Consider the following 16,900-nt stretch of genomic DNA (forward strand, 5'->3'; position numbering starts at 1 on the left):
ATTGTTTTATTTGGCAGACTCACTCGATACAGTGCTGTCTGCCTAGATATTTTATGCCTAGATGTTTTATGCCTACACCTCTGGACTGAAGCTTGAGCCCACAGCTTTCTGATTGAGAGACTGAGATGGTTAAAGAGGTGGGAAGGCAAAGGTGTGAGAGAATTCACAAGAATGAGAATATTAATTGGGAGCCATGATGATCAGGAGCTAATGAATTGAAGTAGATTGGACGATGATTTTTTGAATGACCTGAATTGGTGGGAGTATGTAGGAAGGAAGGTTATCAAGGTTGGAATACTTGAGTCTAGACAGTGACAAAAACATTGTTGAGGATTGCGATAAGGTGGTGTGTATGATTTAGAGGTTGGGATTGAAAATTAGTTTGGAGTAAGTGGGATCCAAAAGCTGTGAGTAGCTTACTTCTGCTGGAGACTGGCTGGGGCAGCAAATGAATTGGCAGCAGTGCTGAAGAGCATGTTTACTTTGGTCTGCATAGTATTTAACAAGGGGTCCAGATAAAGGGTCTCGAACCAAAACATTGACTGTTCTATTTCCCTCCACAGATGCTGCCTGACCTTTATTCCATGGTTTACTGTCCTCTCCTGTCAGATTCCTCCTTCTTCAGCCCTTTGCCTCTGTCACCTAGCACCTCCCAGCTTCTCACTTCCCCTTTTACTCTACCCCCCTCCAGCCAACCTACCTTCCCCCCCCCCCCCCCACCTGGACTCACCTGTCACCTGCCAGCCTGTGCTCCTCCCCCTCCCCCTACCCTTTTATTCTGGCTTCTGCCCTCTTCCTTTCCAGTCCTGACGAAGGGTCTTGGCCCGAAACGTCAACTGTTTATTTCCCTCCACAGATGCTGCCTGACCTGCTGAGTTCCTCCTGCAGTTTGATTTTTTTGCTCCAGATTCCAGCATCTGCAGTCTCTTGTGTCTCCATTTAACAAGGGGTAATTGCACCAGGTCCCAAGGTTGGTCATAGGACAAGCAATCACAGCAAGGCAATAGATGAATGGCAGAGAGAGACATGGATACCTTATGTGATCCAGATGTTACAGAGAGTGGTGGACACAGCCAGTTCTATCACAGGTACACTCTCCCCACCATCGAGGACATCTACAGGAGGCAATGTCTCAAGAAAGCAACATCCATCATAAAGGACCCCCACCATCTGGTCCATGCCTGCTTATTTCTTTCATCAGGGAGGAGGTACAGGAGCCTGAAGACCCACACCTCAAGGTTCAACGACAGGTTCTTTCCCACTGCCATCAGGTTCTTGAACCGACAAAAAACCCTAATTCTACCTCAGACTATATTTCCCTCAACTTGCACTAATGCTGTTATGTTATTTTTTTGTTTATTGTGTCGTGTAAGTTGTATATAATTTGTTAATTTAAGTTTATGTAATTTATGTTTTACATGTTTGTAATGTACTGTGCTGCTGCTGCAAAAAGATAATTTTCATAGCATTTGTACCCTGGATATGTAAGCTCTTTGCAATAAAGTTGAACAGTGTTATTGCCTGGAAGCAGGGTGTATGTGTGGAGGTGGGGGTCAGAGGCCATGGAGCAGGTGTTCCTTTCTGATCTCCATATGGAATTGCTTTGAGCTTTCTTACCTCTACGGTTTCATTTTGGCAATGTGATCTGTCCTCTTGTTCAAAATCCAGAGCCTTGCCTGCTTACCTCTCGTCTCTCTTGTAGGCAAGCAATGGGGACCTTGCTGAAGCTGTGGCGTTTCTGACTGAGAAGAATGCCAAAGCACCACAACAGGAAGAAGCCTACTATCACACAGGGCAAACTGGCAACGATCGTTACATCAGTGTGGGAAGCCAGGCTGACACAAGTAAGTGATGTACAGAGGATGCTGGTTGCAGAATGCAAGCCTTAACAACAGAAGAATAAATTAAAGAGCATTTTGAAGTGTTTCCAACCATGTTGGTACATATTAACCAGTACAGATGACTGGCTCCTGCAGTTGTCTCACTTGAACTATTGTGTCTTTCCAAATGTGCTTCATGGTCCTGCACCATAACCTAGGCTAATGACATATTCCATATTTCCTTATGACATAGAAAGGGGCCATTTGACCCACTGAGTCTCTGGCAGCTCACAGAGCAATCTAATTCTCCCACAATTTACTCTTGCAACCTAATAATAATAAGCAAATGCACCCTTTGGTTTTGGATTGCAGGCATCACCAACATTTGTTTTATGCCTCTAATTTTCTGTGGTGGCAAGGTGCTTTTATTGGACTGTCATATGGTGATTGGTATATTTGTATCTGTTTAGTACTCCTAACTGCTTTGCTAGGTCATTTGGGAATTGAGCGATGCATTGCTATGTGCCTCATTACATTTCCTTCTCTGAAGGACCTTAGTCAAATGGATTTTTTGACCATTCATTAATTTTATGGTCACCGTTACTAATTTCAGCTGGAAAAGGAAAACTGAAATTGGACTGTTTATTTTAGACAAAGCATTTGCCTAAAGATAAGAATCGGTCTAATCAATACTGAAGTTAGGAAGCACTTTTGATGTCTGTTAGAGTGAAGAACTATTGAATTCTTGTAAAACAAAGAAGCCTAGTGAGAATTTAAAATATGAAATTGATAATCAATGGAATTAAGGTATGTGTCGAAAGATCAACATAATCTCTTTAAATGATTCAATGAGGCTAAGTGGCCTATGCCTGTGTCTTTTAAGAGCTATGAAATTAAGTTAGATTGAGATAAAATGTATATCAGCAATGATCTAACTAAATGGTAGTGCAGGCTCAAGAGGTTCAGTTGCTTTCTCCTATATTCCTAAGTTTCAATGGGTTTGTGGCTAATAAGTAAATGTAAGTAACCCCACAGCATGCTTATAATCAAATGAAATAACATGATCCATTGAAAAGATCCAAGTATTTGAATAAGTTCTGGAAAGTACTGATCATCACATACAGGTTGTGGCAGTATAACAAACTCAGGGTTTAATTTTCCTGGTTTTTTTTTGGGTTCTAGTATCTAGTCTCTGCTGCATGAGCCCTGTATCAGTGTGACAGAAATGTACTGGCGTTGCACAGTATCCAGACTAGGAGAGAGTGAGTGAGACCCGATGATAAAAGCTATAGCCTTGAAATGAAAGGATACTGTGATCATGTACTTTTTAAAGGTGAAACTAGTGAGCACACTGGGATCAGATCAAAACAGAGGTGCTGGTTTGTTTTATAGACTATACATGGTTAAACATTGTAGGTTTTGCAGACTCTGAACTTCTGTAATCAGTTGCATTACAAGACGAGTGTGCTGCACTATCCTGAGTGGGATCTTTTTTGGTTTATCTGACACCTTTAATATATAGGGTTAGATAGATCTTAGAGCAGGATAAAATGTCGGCACAACATTGTGGGCCGAAGGGCTTGTAGTGTTCTATGTTCTATATTAATATAGCCTCTTTCCTAGGGCACCAGTGCTCAATATAAGAGGGCATGGCTTTAAAGTAATGAGTGGGAAGTTCAAGGGAGATATCAGAGGGAGGTTTTTTACCCAGAGAGTGGTTGGGGCATGGAATGCGCTGCCTGGGGTGGTGGTGGAGGGAGGTACATTGGTCAAATTCAAGAGATTACTAGATAGGCATATGGAGGAATTTAAAATAGAGGGATATGTGGGAGGAAGGGGTTAGATAGTCTTAGGCAAGGTTTAAAGGTCGGCACAACATTGTGGGCCAAAGGGCCTGTATTGTGCTGTACTGTTCTATGTTCTGTGTTATTTTCTATAACAGACAGTGATCAGACACTTGCAGCGGGGATCCACATTCTCCTTTGGACAGAAGATTGAAGGCTTGATCTTGTCTATATGTTGTGCAATAGACACAATTGGCCCTTCTGCGAGACAGTCTTATTGTTATGAAAATAATCTAGTGTTCATAGCTCTCTGAGCCTTGATAGGTTCAGGAATGTCTTAAGAATTGCTTGATATGAAAACAGCCCATGTTCCACAGAGTGGTCTAGCTAGATCGTCTTTATTCTGTATTCTGCTTCTGTGCCCCACCCTCAGATTCAGTGACTGTTAAATCTTTGTGAATTATATTTCACTTGGTGTTCATCTCAAGGCTCAAGGCTGCCTTGAACTAAGCGATCTCTTTTTCTGTTTAACTGCGATGTTGCAAGGAATTTGTAGTATCTTCAGCCTGCAGGAGTAGCCAAGTTTAATTGTGTGCATACTCTGACCAGCAGAGAATTCCACAGATAATTTTTCACTGACACAAATACTCTATCTTTATCACCTGTGCCTGTCGACCTACATTGGCTTCCAGTATGTCAGTGACCCGATAGAAAATGTTTACATGTTGCAATCCCTCAACAGCTTTGTATCCTGTCTCCCACCATATCCCCTCAATATACCAATAACTCTGTACTCCTCCAGCTGGCCACAATGGAACTCCCTTCTGAAACTTGTCCATCTCTCCTTCTTCAAGACCTTCTTCATAACCTAACTTTTGATTACTTCAATCTCTTTGTGGTTTGGAGCTAAACTTAATTATGCTTCTGAAAAGTAGCATGAAGTATTTTACTATGTTAAAGTTGCTATATTAATATTACTTGCTATCATATTTTGCAAACATTGAAGGGTCTCGACCCGTAAGGTCGTCTGTCCATTTCCCTCCCTAGATGCTGCTCAGCCCACTGAGTTCCTCCAGCGTTTTGTGTGTTGCATTGGGTTTAACAATTTGGAATTGGTTTATTATTGTCACATGTACTGAGATACAGTGAAAAGCTTGTCGTGCATACTGTTCATACAAATCAATTCATTACACAGTGCATTGAGGTAGTACAAGGTAGAACACTACAGAATGCAGAGTAAAGTGTCTCAGCTGCAGAAAGAGTGCAGTGCACGTAGACAATAAAGTGCAAGGTCATAACGAGGTAGATTGTGAGGTCAAGAGTTCATTTTATTGTTCAATAGTCTTATAACAGCAGGATTGAGACTGTCCTTGAGTCTGGTGGTACGTGCTTTCAGGCTTTTGTATCTTCTGATAGAGGGGAGAAGAGGGGGTGTCTGGGGTGGGTGGGGTCTTTGATTATGCTGGCTGCTTTACTGAGGCAGCGAGAAGTATAGACAGAGTCCATGGAGGGGAGGCTGGTTTCCGTGATGTGCTGAGCTATGTCCAGGACTCTTTGCAGTTTCTTGCGGTCCTGGGCAGAGCAGTTGCCATACCAAGCCGTGATGCATCCAGATAGGATGCTTTCTATGGTGCATCGATAAAACTTAGTGAGTGTCAAGAGGAACATGCCAAATTTCTTTAGCCTCCTGAGGAAGTAGAGATGCTGGTGAGCTTTCTTGGCCATGGCATCTCTGTGGTTGGACCAGGACAGGCTATTGGTGATGTTCACTCCCAGGAACTTGAAGCTCTCAACCCTCTCGACCTCAGCACCATTGTTGTAGACAGGTGTATGTGCATCGCCCCCCCCCCCCCCCCCCTTTCTGAAGTCAATGACTAGCTCTTTTGTTTTGCTGACATTGAGGGAAAGGTTGCTGTCATGACACCATGTCACTAAGCTCTCTATCTCCTTAGAGTACAGGAGTACTCATTGTTATTTGAGATACGGCCCACTATGGTTGGTATCATCTACAAACTTGTAGATGAAGTTAGAGCAGAATCTGGCCATGCAGTCATGAGTGCATGCGGAGTAGAGTAGAGGGCTGAGGAAGCAGCCTTGTGGGACACCAGTGTTGAGAATAATTGTGGCAGAGGTGTTGCTGCCTATCCTCACTGATTGTGGTCTGTTGGAGAGGAAGTCAAGGATCCAGTTGCAGAGGGAGGTGTTGAGTCCCGGGTCTCGGAGTTTGGTGATGAGTTTGCTTGGAATTATAGTATTGAAAGCAGAGCTGTAGTCAATAAACAATAGTCTAACGTAGGTGTCTTTTCTGTACAGATGCTCCAGAGCTGAGTGTAGGGCCAGGGAGATGGCATCCACCGTAGACCTGTTTCGATGGTAGACGAATAGCAGTAGGTCGAGGTTTTCTGGAAGGCTGGATTTAATGCCATGACCAGCCTCTCAAAGCACTTCATGTTGGTGGATGTTAGAGCCACCGGGCGGTAGTCATTAAGGCACGTTACTTTCTTTAGATTCAGATGATCAACATTTCCTTTTTATTTCAGATTTGCAGTATTTTCTGATTGTAATTTCTCACATTAATTCTCATTTGTCTCCTCTAAACTGATCTTTTGTTTCTTTGCTTATCCCATTGCCACCCCCTTTGATCTTGTGCTGTCAGCCCTTTTGTCATTTATTCTGTTCTACGGTCTATCGTATCACAGAGAACTCATGGAGCCACAAGAGGCTGGAGATGCTGCAATCTAGAGCAACAAACAATCTGCTGGAAGAACTCAGTGGGTCAAGCAGCATCTGTGGGAGGGTGGGGGGTGGCAAGTGGGAAGGAATTGTCAATGTTCTGGGTCGAAATTCTGCATCAGGACTTAAAACTTGTTATTCTCGACTTTTTGAATTGTGTTGGAAGGTCATCGACCTGAAATGTTAAACCTGATCCTCTCCCCACAGATGTTGTTATCTGTTGTTATCTCCCCATCAGTATTTCCAACATTTTCTGTTGTGGTTTCAATTCTCTGCTTAAGTGTGAGATGATATAAGCAAATGAATTAAGATTGTTGGCTAAGCCTGCAATGTAAACTACAGTGCCCATTGATTCAGGTGTTTCTTATAAGGTAAATGTAATGTTATCTCCCTCCATCCTCTATTATCTTTTGAGGACCTGTTGCTGGAGAACAATCCTATGAGCACTTGCAGTCTTCCCAGCATCGTGTGGTCATCCTTTGCATGCAAGCCCAGCAAATGGATTTCAGCAGAAGAACTGAGATGTAATAATGAGGGAGCCCAATCCCATTCTCAGACACCCGATGATATGGGAGCCCAATCTTGTTCTTGGACAACATGGGTCACTGAAATGAGTCACTCTTCCTATTCCTCACTGGTAATGAGAAGGCTGCCCTGCAGGGATAACCAGATTCAGAGATCAGGAATTGAAACTGGGGTTTTCCAGTCTATACGTATAATGAACATACTTGTTACTTTCACTTTCTGCTCTCTTTCATTGTCACTTGGCTCGTTAAGCTGATGGCAGCTTCAGGTTAGCTAATTAGTTTTACTGTTTCTGCTCTTTCCTTGTGGTGTGGAATTTTTTTCCGCTGGAATTCAAATAATTAAGATATCTATTAGTCACATGTACATTGAAACACACAGTGAAATGCATCTTTTTGCGTTACTGAGAGTGTGCTGGGGGCAGCCCACAATTGTCGCCACGCTTCCAGCACCAACATAGCATGCCCACAGCTCCTAACTTGTATGTCTTTGGAATGTGGGAGGAAACCCATGCAGACACGGGGAGAACATGCAAACTCCTTACAGACAGCAGCAGAATTGAACCCGGGTCGCTGGCGCTGTAATAGCTAACCGCTACATTGCCGTACCAGTCTGTAACCACTATTCTTTCAAGCAGTGTTTCAGATAATAACTCACTAACTTGATTTTTTGCCAATTTACTCTTTTTGCTTAGTTCCAGTCCAAGACACAACTCATTTCCAACTGTTCTGCTTCTGATACTTTTAAAAAAAAAATCCCACTGGAAGTAGTAACTGAGCAGCAGGACGTATGTAGCACTTGAAGTTCTTGGTTTTCACTTCATAATTCTGGTACCAGTATGAGGAAAAACTTATTTTTGTTGATTCACTTTTCACTGTATTTACCTTTTGATGTCCTTGTTAGTCATGTGGTTCCATGTACTTCTGAACAAAACATGTTCTTGTAATTAGCTTGCTTAGAATATTGACATCAGCACTGCAGGGTTTTTCTGAGGGATAAACCATATTTGAGCAGAATCTGTCATGTTAGCTTAATCTTAAATGAACATAATCTGCTGCTCCCCAAGTGTTGTGTTGCCAAAAATATTCTGTATATCTACCAAATTCAGTCATAGCACCCAAACAAGACAAATTCCATTTATAATTACGCATTCCTGAGATGGTTTAGAGGTCAGGTCCTGCAAATCCAGTTCATTTTTTTTGTGTGAAAATTGCAGTTCCTTTGCCTTCAATAAAATCCAATTTAAGAAGGGAATCTTGCTAGATTTTCATTATTTGAACATTTCATTTGCCCACTGATTGAAATCCCCGTAGGTACATAAGGCAGAATCACGTTACCCACGCCTTCTGATTCTTACTCTTCATTCAATCCCACCACCCCCCACCAAAATGTAATTCTAATTGGATGATTTTGTTTGTGATGGTTACAGATGTCATTGACCTCACCGGAGATGACAAAGATGACCTTCAGAGGGCCATTGCTCTAAGTTTGGAGGAATCCAATCGTGCATTCAGGGAGACTGGTATAACAGATGAAGAGCAAGCCATCAGTAGGTGAGTAGTTAGAAGGCTATCTTACCACATCCTCAAGAATGATGGTGCTGGGATGGACAAAGTTCTGCTTTGGATCTCTGCCCCAGGTGTTGTTACATTAGAATGGTTGTATAAGAACAGTTAAAATATAATGACACAGTTACAGATCCCATCCAGTGCTGTTTCCTCAACTCTGTCCTTAAGTATTGTAAGGCTGGCATCTAATTCGAGAGTCATAGACACGCCTGGGGGAAAAGCAAGACTCAAATCTACACGAGTCAGCAGGGTGGGCTAATAAGGTCCATTTCATTCCTTTTATTCCTTGGATGGAGTACTTACTTGGATTATAAGAAGCAGCAATGATCTTCCAGACGCAGAAGAATTCCTGATGTCTTCTCTGCCTGACTTCCTCCCAGACCCAGAATATATATGGGAACCATAGTAACAACCACCGCTCTTCTTCAGCACTCATCTCAGGTGAGGAACTCTTGTGACCTCGTAGCATTGGGTATTAGTATAGCATGAGTTTCCATTCTCACCTCTTCAGCAGTTACACTGTAGTTACCAGTTACTAAACTACTTTCAGTTCTGCAGGAGTGTGCCATACAACCACTTTTGCTTGTTCTGCCATTTATTAAGATGGTTGACTTGATCTTTGTCCTTGATGTTTGCCTGCCCATTACCTTAGACTCCCATAATCTAAAAATCTATTTTATCTTTAAATATGCAAATAGTCTGATTCCACTGGATTAAATATTTCCAAAGATTTGCAACCTCCTGAGCAAAATTTCTTTTCTCAGTCTTAATCGGACTATTTAAGATTAGATATCTTTATTCCTCACATGTACATCAAAACACACAGTGAAATGCATCTTTTGCGTAGAGTGTTCTGGGGGGCAGCCCGCAAGTGTTGCCACGCTTCCGGCGCCAAAGTAGCGTGCCCACAACTTCCTAACCTGTACGTCTTTGGAATGTGGGAGGAAACTGGAGCACCCGGAGGAAACCCACGCAGACACAGAAAGAACATACAAACTCCTTACAGACAGTGGCTGGAATTGAACCCAGGTCACTGGCACTGTAATAGTGTTACGCTAACCGCTACACTACCTTATTAGATGATGTTCCCTCTTTTGCCCCAGTTCTAGACTCCTCGCACTAGGGGGAATGGCTTCACAGCATAGGCCACTCATGCCTCCGTAGAACCTTGTATGAGGTTGGATCTTGCAAATTTTACATAATATAGGCTCAGTTTGCATGTCCTCGTAAAATACCACTCCTTTTCCCCACCTCCTTGACTACCAAATTCGGAAATTAAGTGAATGAGCTGCCATCTTTAAGACAAGTATATCACTTCTTAAATAAAGAAGTTCTACGTGTGGTCTCCCCAAAATCCTGTTCGTTTACAATTTTTTACTCCAATCTCTTGGAATCTAATGTTCCATTTGCCTTCCTAGTTACTTGCATGCCTACTTTCTATTTCCTATTTAAGGATATCCCAATTTCTCTGTGCTAACTTTAAAAAGTCATATAAATAGTGATTTGCTTTTCATTCTTTCTACCAAAACAGATAACAGTGTTTCCCTGCATTTTATTCCATGTGATATCCCTCTGCCCATTTACCTAACCTGTCTATATTGCTTTGCAAACTTACTTTCTTCTCATAACATCCTTTCCTATATATCTTTGTATTGTCAGCAAATTTACTTGCAGTACACTTAATTGTCCTAATGTTCCGGCTGGTATTTTCCCATCAAGCAATATGACTCGTAAATTAGAATATCTGGTTGTTGATGGACAGGCACGGTAGTGTTAGCGGTTAGCGTAACGCTATTACAGCCCCAGCGACCCAGTTTCAATTCTGGCCACTGTCTCTAAGGAGTTTGTACATTCTCCCTGTGTCTGCGTGAGTTTCCTCCGGGTGCTCCGGTTTCCTCCCACATTCCAAAAGACGTACAGGTTAGGAAGTTGTGGGCATGCTATGTTGGCACTGGAAGCGTGGTGACACTTGCAGGCTGCCCCCAGAACACTATGTAAAAAGATGTATTTCACCGTGTGTTTCAATGTACATATGACTAATAAATCTTATCTTGATCAGTTACTGTTTTTGCTGTGCAAAAATGATTGCACATTTCCTACTTTGCAATAGTGATTAATAATTAAAATATCGTTCATTGGTTTTTGAGAATTTTGGGATATGACTTGAGGTGATTAGGTACTAATGAGGAGGTGGCGAAGATGATTGATGAGGGTAGGGTGGTGAGTGTTATCTATATGGACTTTAATAAAGCATTTGACAAGGTCCCTCATGGTAAGCCAGTCCAGAAGATTAAGATGCATGGGATCTCAAGTGAGTTGGATGTAAATCTGGCCTGGTAATAGATGACAGAGGGTAGTGGTGGAGGGATATTTTTCTGATTGAAAGTCTGTGACCAGCGATGTTCCACAAGGATCAGTGCTGAGACCTTTTTATTTTTATATATATGGATGAAAATATAGGTGGGTGGGTTAGTAAGTTTGAAGATAATGGGACAATTGGAGGAGTTGTGGATAGTGAGGAAGGTTATCAAAGGGTACAGCAGAATATAGATCAGTTGGAAATTTAGGCAGATGGAGTTTAATCTGGACCAGTGTGAGGTGATGTATTTTGGAAGGTCAAATGCAAGAGGAAGGTTTACAGTAAATGGCAGGACTTTTTGGAGCATTGATGTACAGAGGGATCTTCGGGTGCAAGTCCATAGCTCCCTGAAAGTGGGAAAACAAGTAGATAGGGTGGCAAAGAACATGCACTGCATGTTTGCTTTCATTGGTTGGGGCATTGATTGTAAAAGTTGGGAAGTCGTGTTGCAGCTCTATAAAACTTTGGTTAGGTCATGTTTGGAGTATTGTATTTAGTTCTGGTCTCCACAGGAAGAATGTGAAGAGTTTGGAGAGGGTGCAGAAGAGGTTCACCAGGATGTTTCCTGGATTAGGGAGTATTAGTAATAAGGAGAGGTTGGATAAACATGAATTATTTTCTCTGGGGGTGTCAGAGGCTGAGGGTGACCTGATCAAAATATCTAAAATTATGAGAAGCTAGATAGGTTGGATAGTCAGAGTGATTTGCCCAGGTGTTGTGAAACAGGTTCGGGGTCTCAGAAGGCAAGGACTCTGAACACAGTCTTAGAGATAAATGATTTATTTACAAAAGACGAACGCAGGGAAAGGGTAACGGGAATAACACACATGCGCAGTTGATAGCAAAAGCGTGGGAAAATCGCAACGGGGGTAAAATACACACACCGCACCCCCCCCCCCACAAACCTGCCACCCCTTGACTCAGTGCAGGCACGACTCTGTGCTACCAGGGATACTAAGATGCTCCCACCCCTTTTAACAGTGCACACCTCACCAACAATTTCTCCAGTGCCGTTTCACAGTGCTCAAGCTGGAGCGAAGCAGGGTCATCCCTCAGAGACAACAGAGAGAGCCGAGCACATGTGGCACTCTATAGTGCTGGAGGGCTGGGGGGGTCCAGCCCAGGTAATTTAAAAAGGCCAATGGCCCAGTGCCAACAAGGACTAATCGATCACAAAGGTCAATGGTAAGATGTGCACTGATGGGTGGGGCGGGGCCAAACCTTGATTGGCAGTGGTGTGTCATCTGACCAGGTAGGGGCAGTGCTGTCACGTGACAGCCACAACCCTCCACAATACACCAGGGTAGAAATGACAAAAACAAGAGAACAGAAAGAGGAGATGTTTAAAGGGGATGTGCAAGGCAAATGTTTCATACAGAGTGGTGGGTGCCTGGAACGCACTGCCAGGGAAGGTGGTAGAGGCTGATACAATAGCAACGCTTCAGAGCCATTTAGACAGACAAATACATGAACAGGCAGGGCATAGAGGGATTTAGATCACGTGCAAGCAGATGGGATTAGTCAGATTGGCATCATGGTCGGCACACACATGGTGGGCTGAAGGGCCTTTTCTATGTTCTATATAAACTCTTTCTGTAAGTTTATTTTGTTACTGAAAAGTTGTCTTAAATTATCCATCACTCATTGGAATGGTGTTTCATCAACCTGAGAACATCTGCCTGTGTGAACACCTGTTCATTAATTGCATTATAATTTTAGTTGGGCTTTTCGCTCTCTGTCAGTGCTAATGACAAAATGTCAATGAGTGCCAGAAGAGAGTGAGAAGTGCTGAAGGCTAGAGACAATCAAACACAGTGTAATATATCAAGAAACCAAGGTCCATTAGTTAATAGATGATGTTTAATCGAGTATTGTACATTAATGAGGGCACACTGATTAGCTAAAATGTAAATTGACTTTTTAAAATTTGAAGATTGTGTGACGAAGTTTTCCTCAGGATTCCAGGAAGGTTTTTTTACCCAGAGAGTGGTTGGGGCATGGAATGCACTGCCTGGGGCGGTGGTGGAGGCAGGTACATTCGTCAAATTCAAGAGATTACTAGATAAGCATATGGAGGAATTTAAAATAGAGGGATAAGTGGGAGGAAGGGGTTAGATAGTCTTAGGTGAGGTTTAAAGGTCGGCACAACATTGTGGGCTGAAGGGCCTGTACTGTGCTGTACTGTTCTGTGTTCTTAAGGAATGAGTCACGGTTGAGAGACCACTGTGATGACAATTGATTTCAATACATTGGGTCTTTTGGGAGAAGCAATAGCCTTGAATAGGGAATGTGGGCAGTACGAATGTCTGCAGTGTTAATGAACACAATGGACATTATAACAGCGAGAGTATGAACTCAAAACATTAGCATTTTCATGTACTTTTCAGCTAATGTATCATTGACCCCTCAAATGTATCTGTGAAATCAAACTAGAAGTTGCTAGGATAGCTCAGCAAAATGCTGTGAATATTTCAAAGTAAGAGCAGACAGAAGGATTTGCATTTCTGTAGACAACCTCACTTTATCCCAATGGTATTTTAAACCCAGGAAGTACCTCTGAAATATAATAACTAATATTAAAAAGTGTTGGACAACCTGCACAGCAAGCTCCCAGAAGCAGAAGTGTGATAATGACCAAATGATTTGTTTTTACTATTGGTTGAAGAATAAATATTGGCTAGGATCACTGGAGAACTCTACAATAGTGCTTTGGAAGGGAGACAGGGCCCCAATTCATGGTTGCATCTGAAAGGTGGCACCACAAATAGTGTGGAACCCCTTCAGTACTACAGTCGGGGTATCAGCCTGGATTATGATCTCAATTCTCTAGAATTGGTCAGACTTCCAACCTTCTGACTTGAGAGGTAGAGGTGCTCCCATTGAAATCATGGCTAGTGCTTATAAAACAGCTAGATTTGATCTTTACATGGGGATGCTCGTAAGTAATCCCATAGTCAGGATTAAGATTAAGATTTCTTTTATTAATCACATGTACATCGAAACACACAGTGAAATGCATCTTCTGCGTAGAGTGTTCTGGGGGCAGCCTGCAAGTGTCCCCACGCTTCTGGCGCCAACATAGCATGCCCACAGCTTCCTAAACTGTACGTCTTTGGAATGTGGGAGGAAACCCACGCAGGCACGGGGAGAACATACAAACTCCTTACAGACAGCGGCAGAAATTGAACCCGGGTTGCTGGTGCTGTAATAGCATGATGCTAACTGCTACACTAGTGTGGCCATTGAAAATGTGTGGCAAATAAAGGGTTGTAGACAAATAAGTATGGAGTGAATTGTGATAATGAAATTAAATGGTCATGAGAATCACAAGCTGAGATCATGACTACGTCTCCAGAGCTGTCAAAAATGGAAGATAAATGTTTGGTATTGGTATTGGTTTATTATTGTCACTTGTACCAAGGTACAGTGAAAAACTTGTCTTACAAACCGATCTTACAGGTCAATTCATTACACAGTGCAGTTACATCAAGTTAGTACAGAGTGATTGATGTAGTACAGGTAAAAAAAACAGTACAGAGTAAAGTGTCACAGCTACACTTGTAAGTCATTGGCAAGCTGGTGTAGTTGATCTTTAGGTTCTGCATCCTGGGTTCATAGAGATCGATAGCATGAAGATTTCTTAATTGTGAAAGAATTTTAGGCAGTCTGTCTAATTTTAAGTGAGGAGGAGCCCAGAACTGTTGAGCTTCTTAGGATGCAGAGAAGACTTCTGTTATATATCAGAGAAGCTGGAATTTACATCAAGGAGGTTAAAAAGGAGTTAAGAAAAATTCAGTGCAGTTATGTATGGATCTGTCAAGACTGTCTGGGTATTGTGTACAGGAAAATCAAAAAAGCTGCAGGTACTGGAAATCTGAAATAAAAACAGAAGATGCTGTAAATACTCAGCAAGTCAGGCAGCATCTTTGGGAAGAGAAACAGAGTGAACGTTTGGGGTCGAAGTATCTTCTGTGCCTCTTCCCACAGATGCTGCCTGAGCTGCTGAGTATTTCAAGCGTTTCCTCTTTTTATTTTGTATGGTGTACAAGTCTGGTTTCCCCACTTAAGGAAGGGCAACTATGGTGGAAGGAGTGCAGTGAATGTTTACCAGATGGGGAATTCTCCAGTGAGGAGAGGTGAAGCAGACCAGGTCTGTGCTTTCTAGTCTTTAGTAAACTGAGAGGTGATCTCATTGAAACATAATTGTTATGGGGTTTGACAGGGTAGATGCAAGAATGATGTTTCCCTTGACTGGAGCATTTAAAAGCAGAGGTCATAATGTCAAGTGATAAGGTAAGATATCTTTATTAGTCACATGTATGTTGAAACACACAGTGAAATGCATCTTTTGCGTAGAGTGTTCTGAGGACAGCCCACAAGTGTCGCCACGCTTCCAGCGCCAATGTAGCATGCCCACAACTTCCTAACCTCTATGTCTTTGGAATGTGAGAGGAAATGCAGACATGGGGAGAACATACAAACTCCTTACAGACAGCAGCCGGAATTGAACCTGGGTCGCTGCTGCTGTAATAGCGTTACGCTAACTGCTACAGTATTGTGTTGCTGAGAATTCAGCCCTTCAGTAGTGAGATAAATTTTTCAATTGGAGTCTTTGAAATTCTCCATGCAACAGGGCTGTGGAGGCGTAGTTGCTGTGTATATTCACGATAGAGATCGATAGATTTTTGGGCACTGAGGAAATCAAGGCATTATGGGGTTGGTGCAGGAAAGTGGTGCTGACATATTACATCAGAATCAGGTTTATTATCACTGATTTAGATGACGTGAAATTTGTTGTTTTGCAGTAGTAGAACAGCGCAAAGACAGAAAATTACTATGTTGCAAAAATAAATAGTGCAAAAAAAAGGGATAACGAGGTAGTGTTCATGGGCCGTTCAGAAATCTGATGGCAGAGGGGAAGAAGCTTTTCTTGAATCATTGAGTGTGGGTCTTCAGGCTCCTGTACCTCCTCCCTGACGGTAGTAACGAGAAGAGGACATGTCCCGGATGGTGAGGGTCCTTAATGATGGATGCTGCCTTCTTGAGGCACCACCTCTTGAAGATGTCCTCGGTGGTGGGGAGGGTTATGCCTGTGATGGAGCTGGCTGAGTCTACAACCCTCTGCAGACTCTTGCGATCCTGTACATTGTAGGCTCCATGCCCAGCTGTGATGCAACCAGTCAGAATGCTCTCCACCATACATCTATAGAAATTTCAATTTATTGAATGACAGAGTAAGCACGAGACTGAACAGCTCTAGTTTCTTATATTCTTAACAAGGGTTTTGGTGAAGTAAATAAAGGTAAATAGTTTGCATTGGCAGGAGGGCCACTAACCAAAGGGCACAGACTTGAGATAATTGGTTTTAAAAAAATAATTTGGTATTGGTTTATTATTGTCACTTATACTGAGGTACAGTAAAAAGCTTGTCTTACAAACTGATCGTATAGGTCAATTCATTACACAGTGCAGTTACATTGAGTTAGTACAGAGTGCATTGATGTAGTACAGGTAAAAATAATAACAGTACAGAGTAAAGTGTCACAGCTACAGAGAAAGTGCAGTGCAATAAGGTGCGAGGTCACAACAAGGTAGATCGTGAGGTCATAGTCCATCTCATTGTATAAGGGAACCGTTCAATAGTGTTATCACAGTGGGCTAGAAGCTGTCCTTAAGTCTGGTGGTACGTGCCCTCAGGCTCCTGTATCTTCTACCCAATGGAAGAGAAGAGAAGAGAGAATGTCCCATTCACTAGTTGAGATGTTTTTTATCTGTGTTATATGCTGGAATGCACCACTTGAAAGGAAATTGAAAATTGAAAAGGACCAATCACATGACTATGGGTAACACAGACAGGGCTACTTGACCTTTAATAAAGACCTGGCACGATGCACTAAGATCCTATGAAGTCTCAGCTAAAAAGAAAAATCAGTCGGGCATTGATGGACCAAATAAAAATTGATTCCCACCCATCAATTTGTTTATGAGGTCCCTTTGATGAATGTTTTTATGGTTTTGCTTCATTTCCACCTGTGCCCATAATGCAGACCAACATTCATAAATAATGATCCATTACAGTCCATAGTGCTCCTTGCAGTAGCTTCAGTGACC

At 42.3% G+C, this 16,900-nt stretch overlaps 1 protein-coding gene across 4 annotated transcripts in view; it reads left to right on the forward strand.

Annotated features, from left to right (window-relative positions):
- The window catches only part of usp25 (ubiquitin specific peptidase 25), a 182,985-nt gene that overhangs the window by 39,154 nt on the left and 126,931 nt on the right, over positions 1 to 16,900 (forward strand). For 3 of the 4 annotated variants that reach the window (XM_052015231.1, XM_052015232.1, XM_052015233.1), the window contains exons 3-4: positions 1,703 to 1,844; positions 8,292 to 8,415. In XM_052015231.1, coding sequence (XP_051871191.1) covers positions 1,703 to 1,844; positions 8,292 to 8,415 — 266 coding nt within the window. Of the gene's footprint in view, positions 1 to 1,702; positions 1,845 to 8,291; positions 8,416 to 16,900 lie in introns of those variants that run through there. The other variant, XM_052015234.1, reaches the window with a different exon arrangement.

Source organism: Pristis pectinata, chromosome 4 (assembly GCF_009764475.1).
Source record: "Pristis pectinata isolate sPriPec2 chromosome 4, sPriPec2.1.pri, whole genome shotgun sequence".
In the NCBI taxonomy this organism is placed as follows: Eukaryota; Metazoa; Chordata; class Chondrichthyes; order Rhinopristiformes; family Pristidae; genus Pristis; species Pristis pectinata.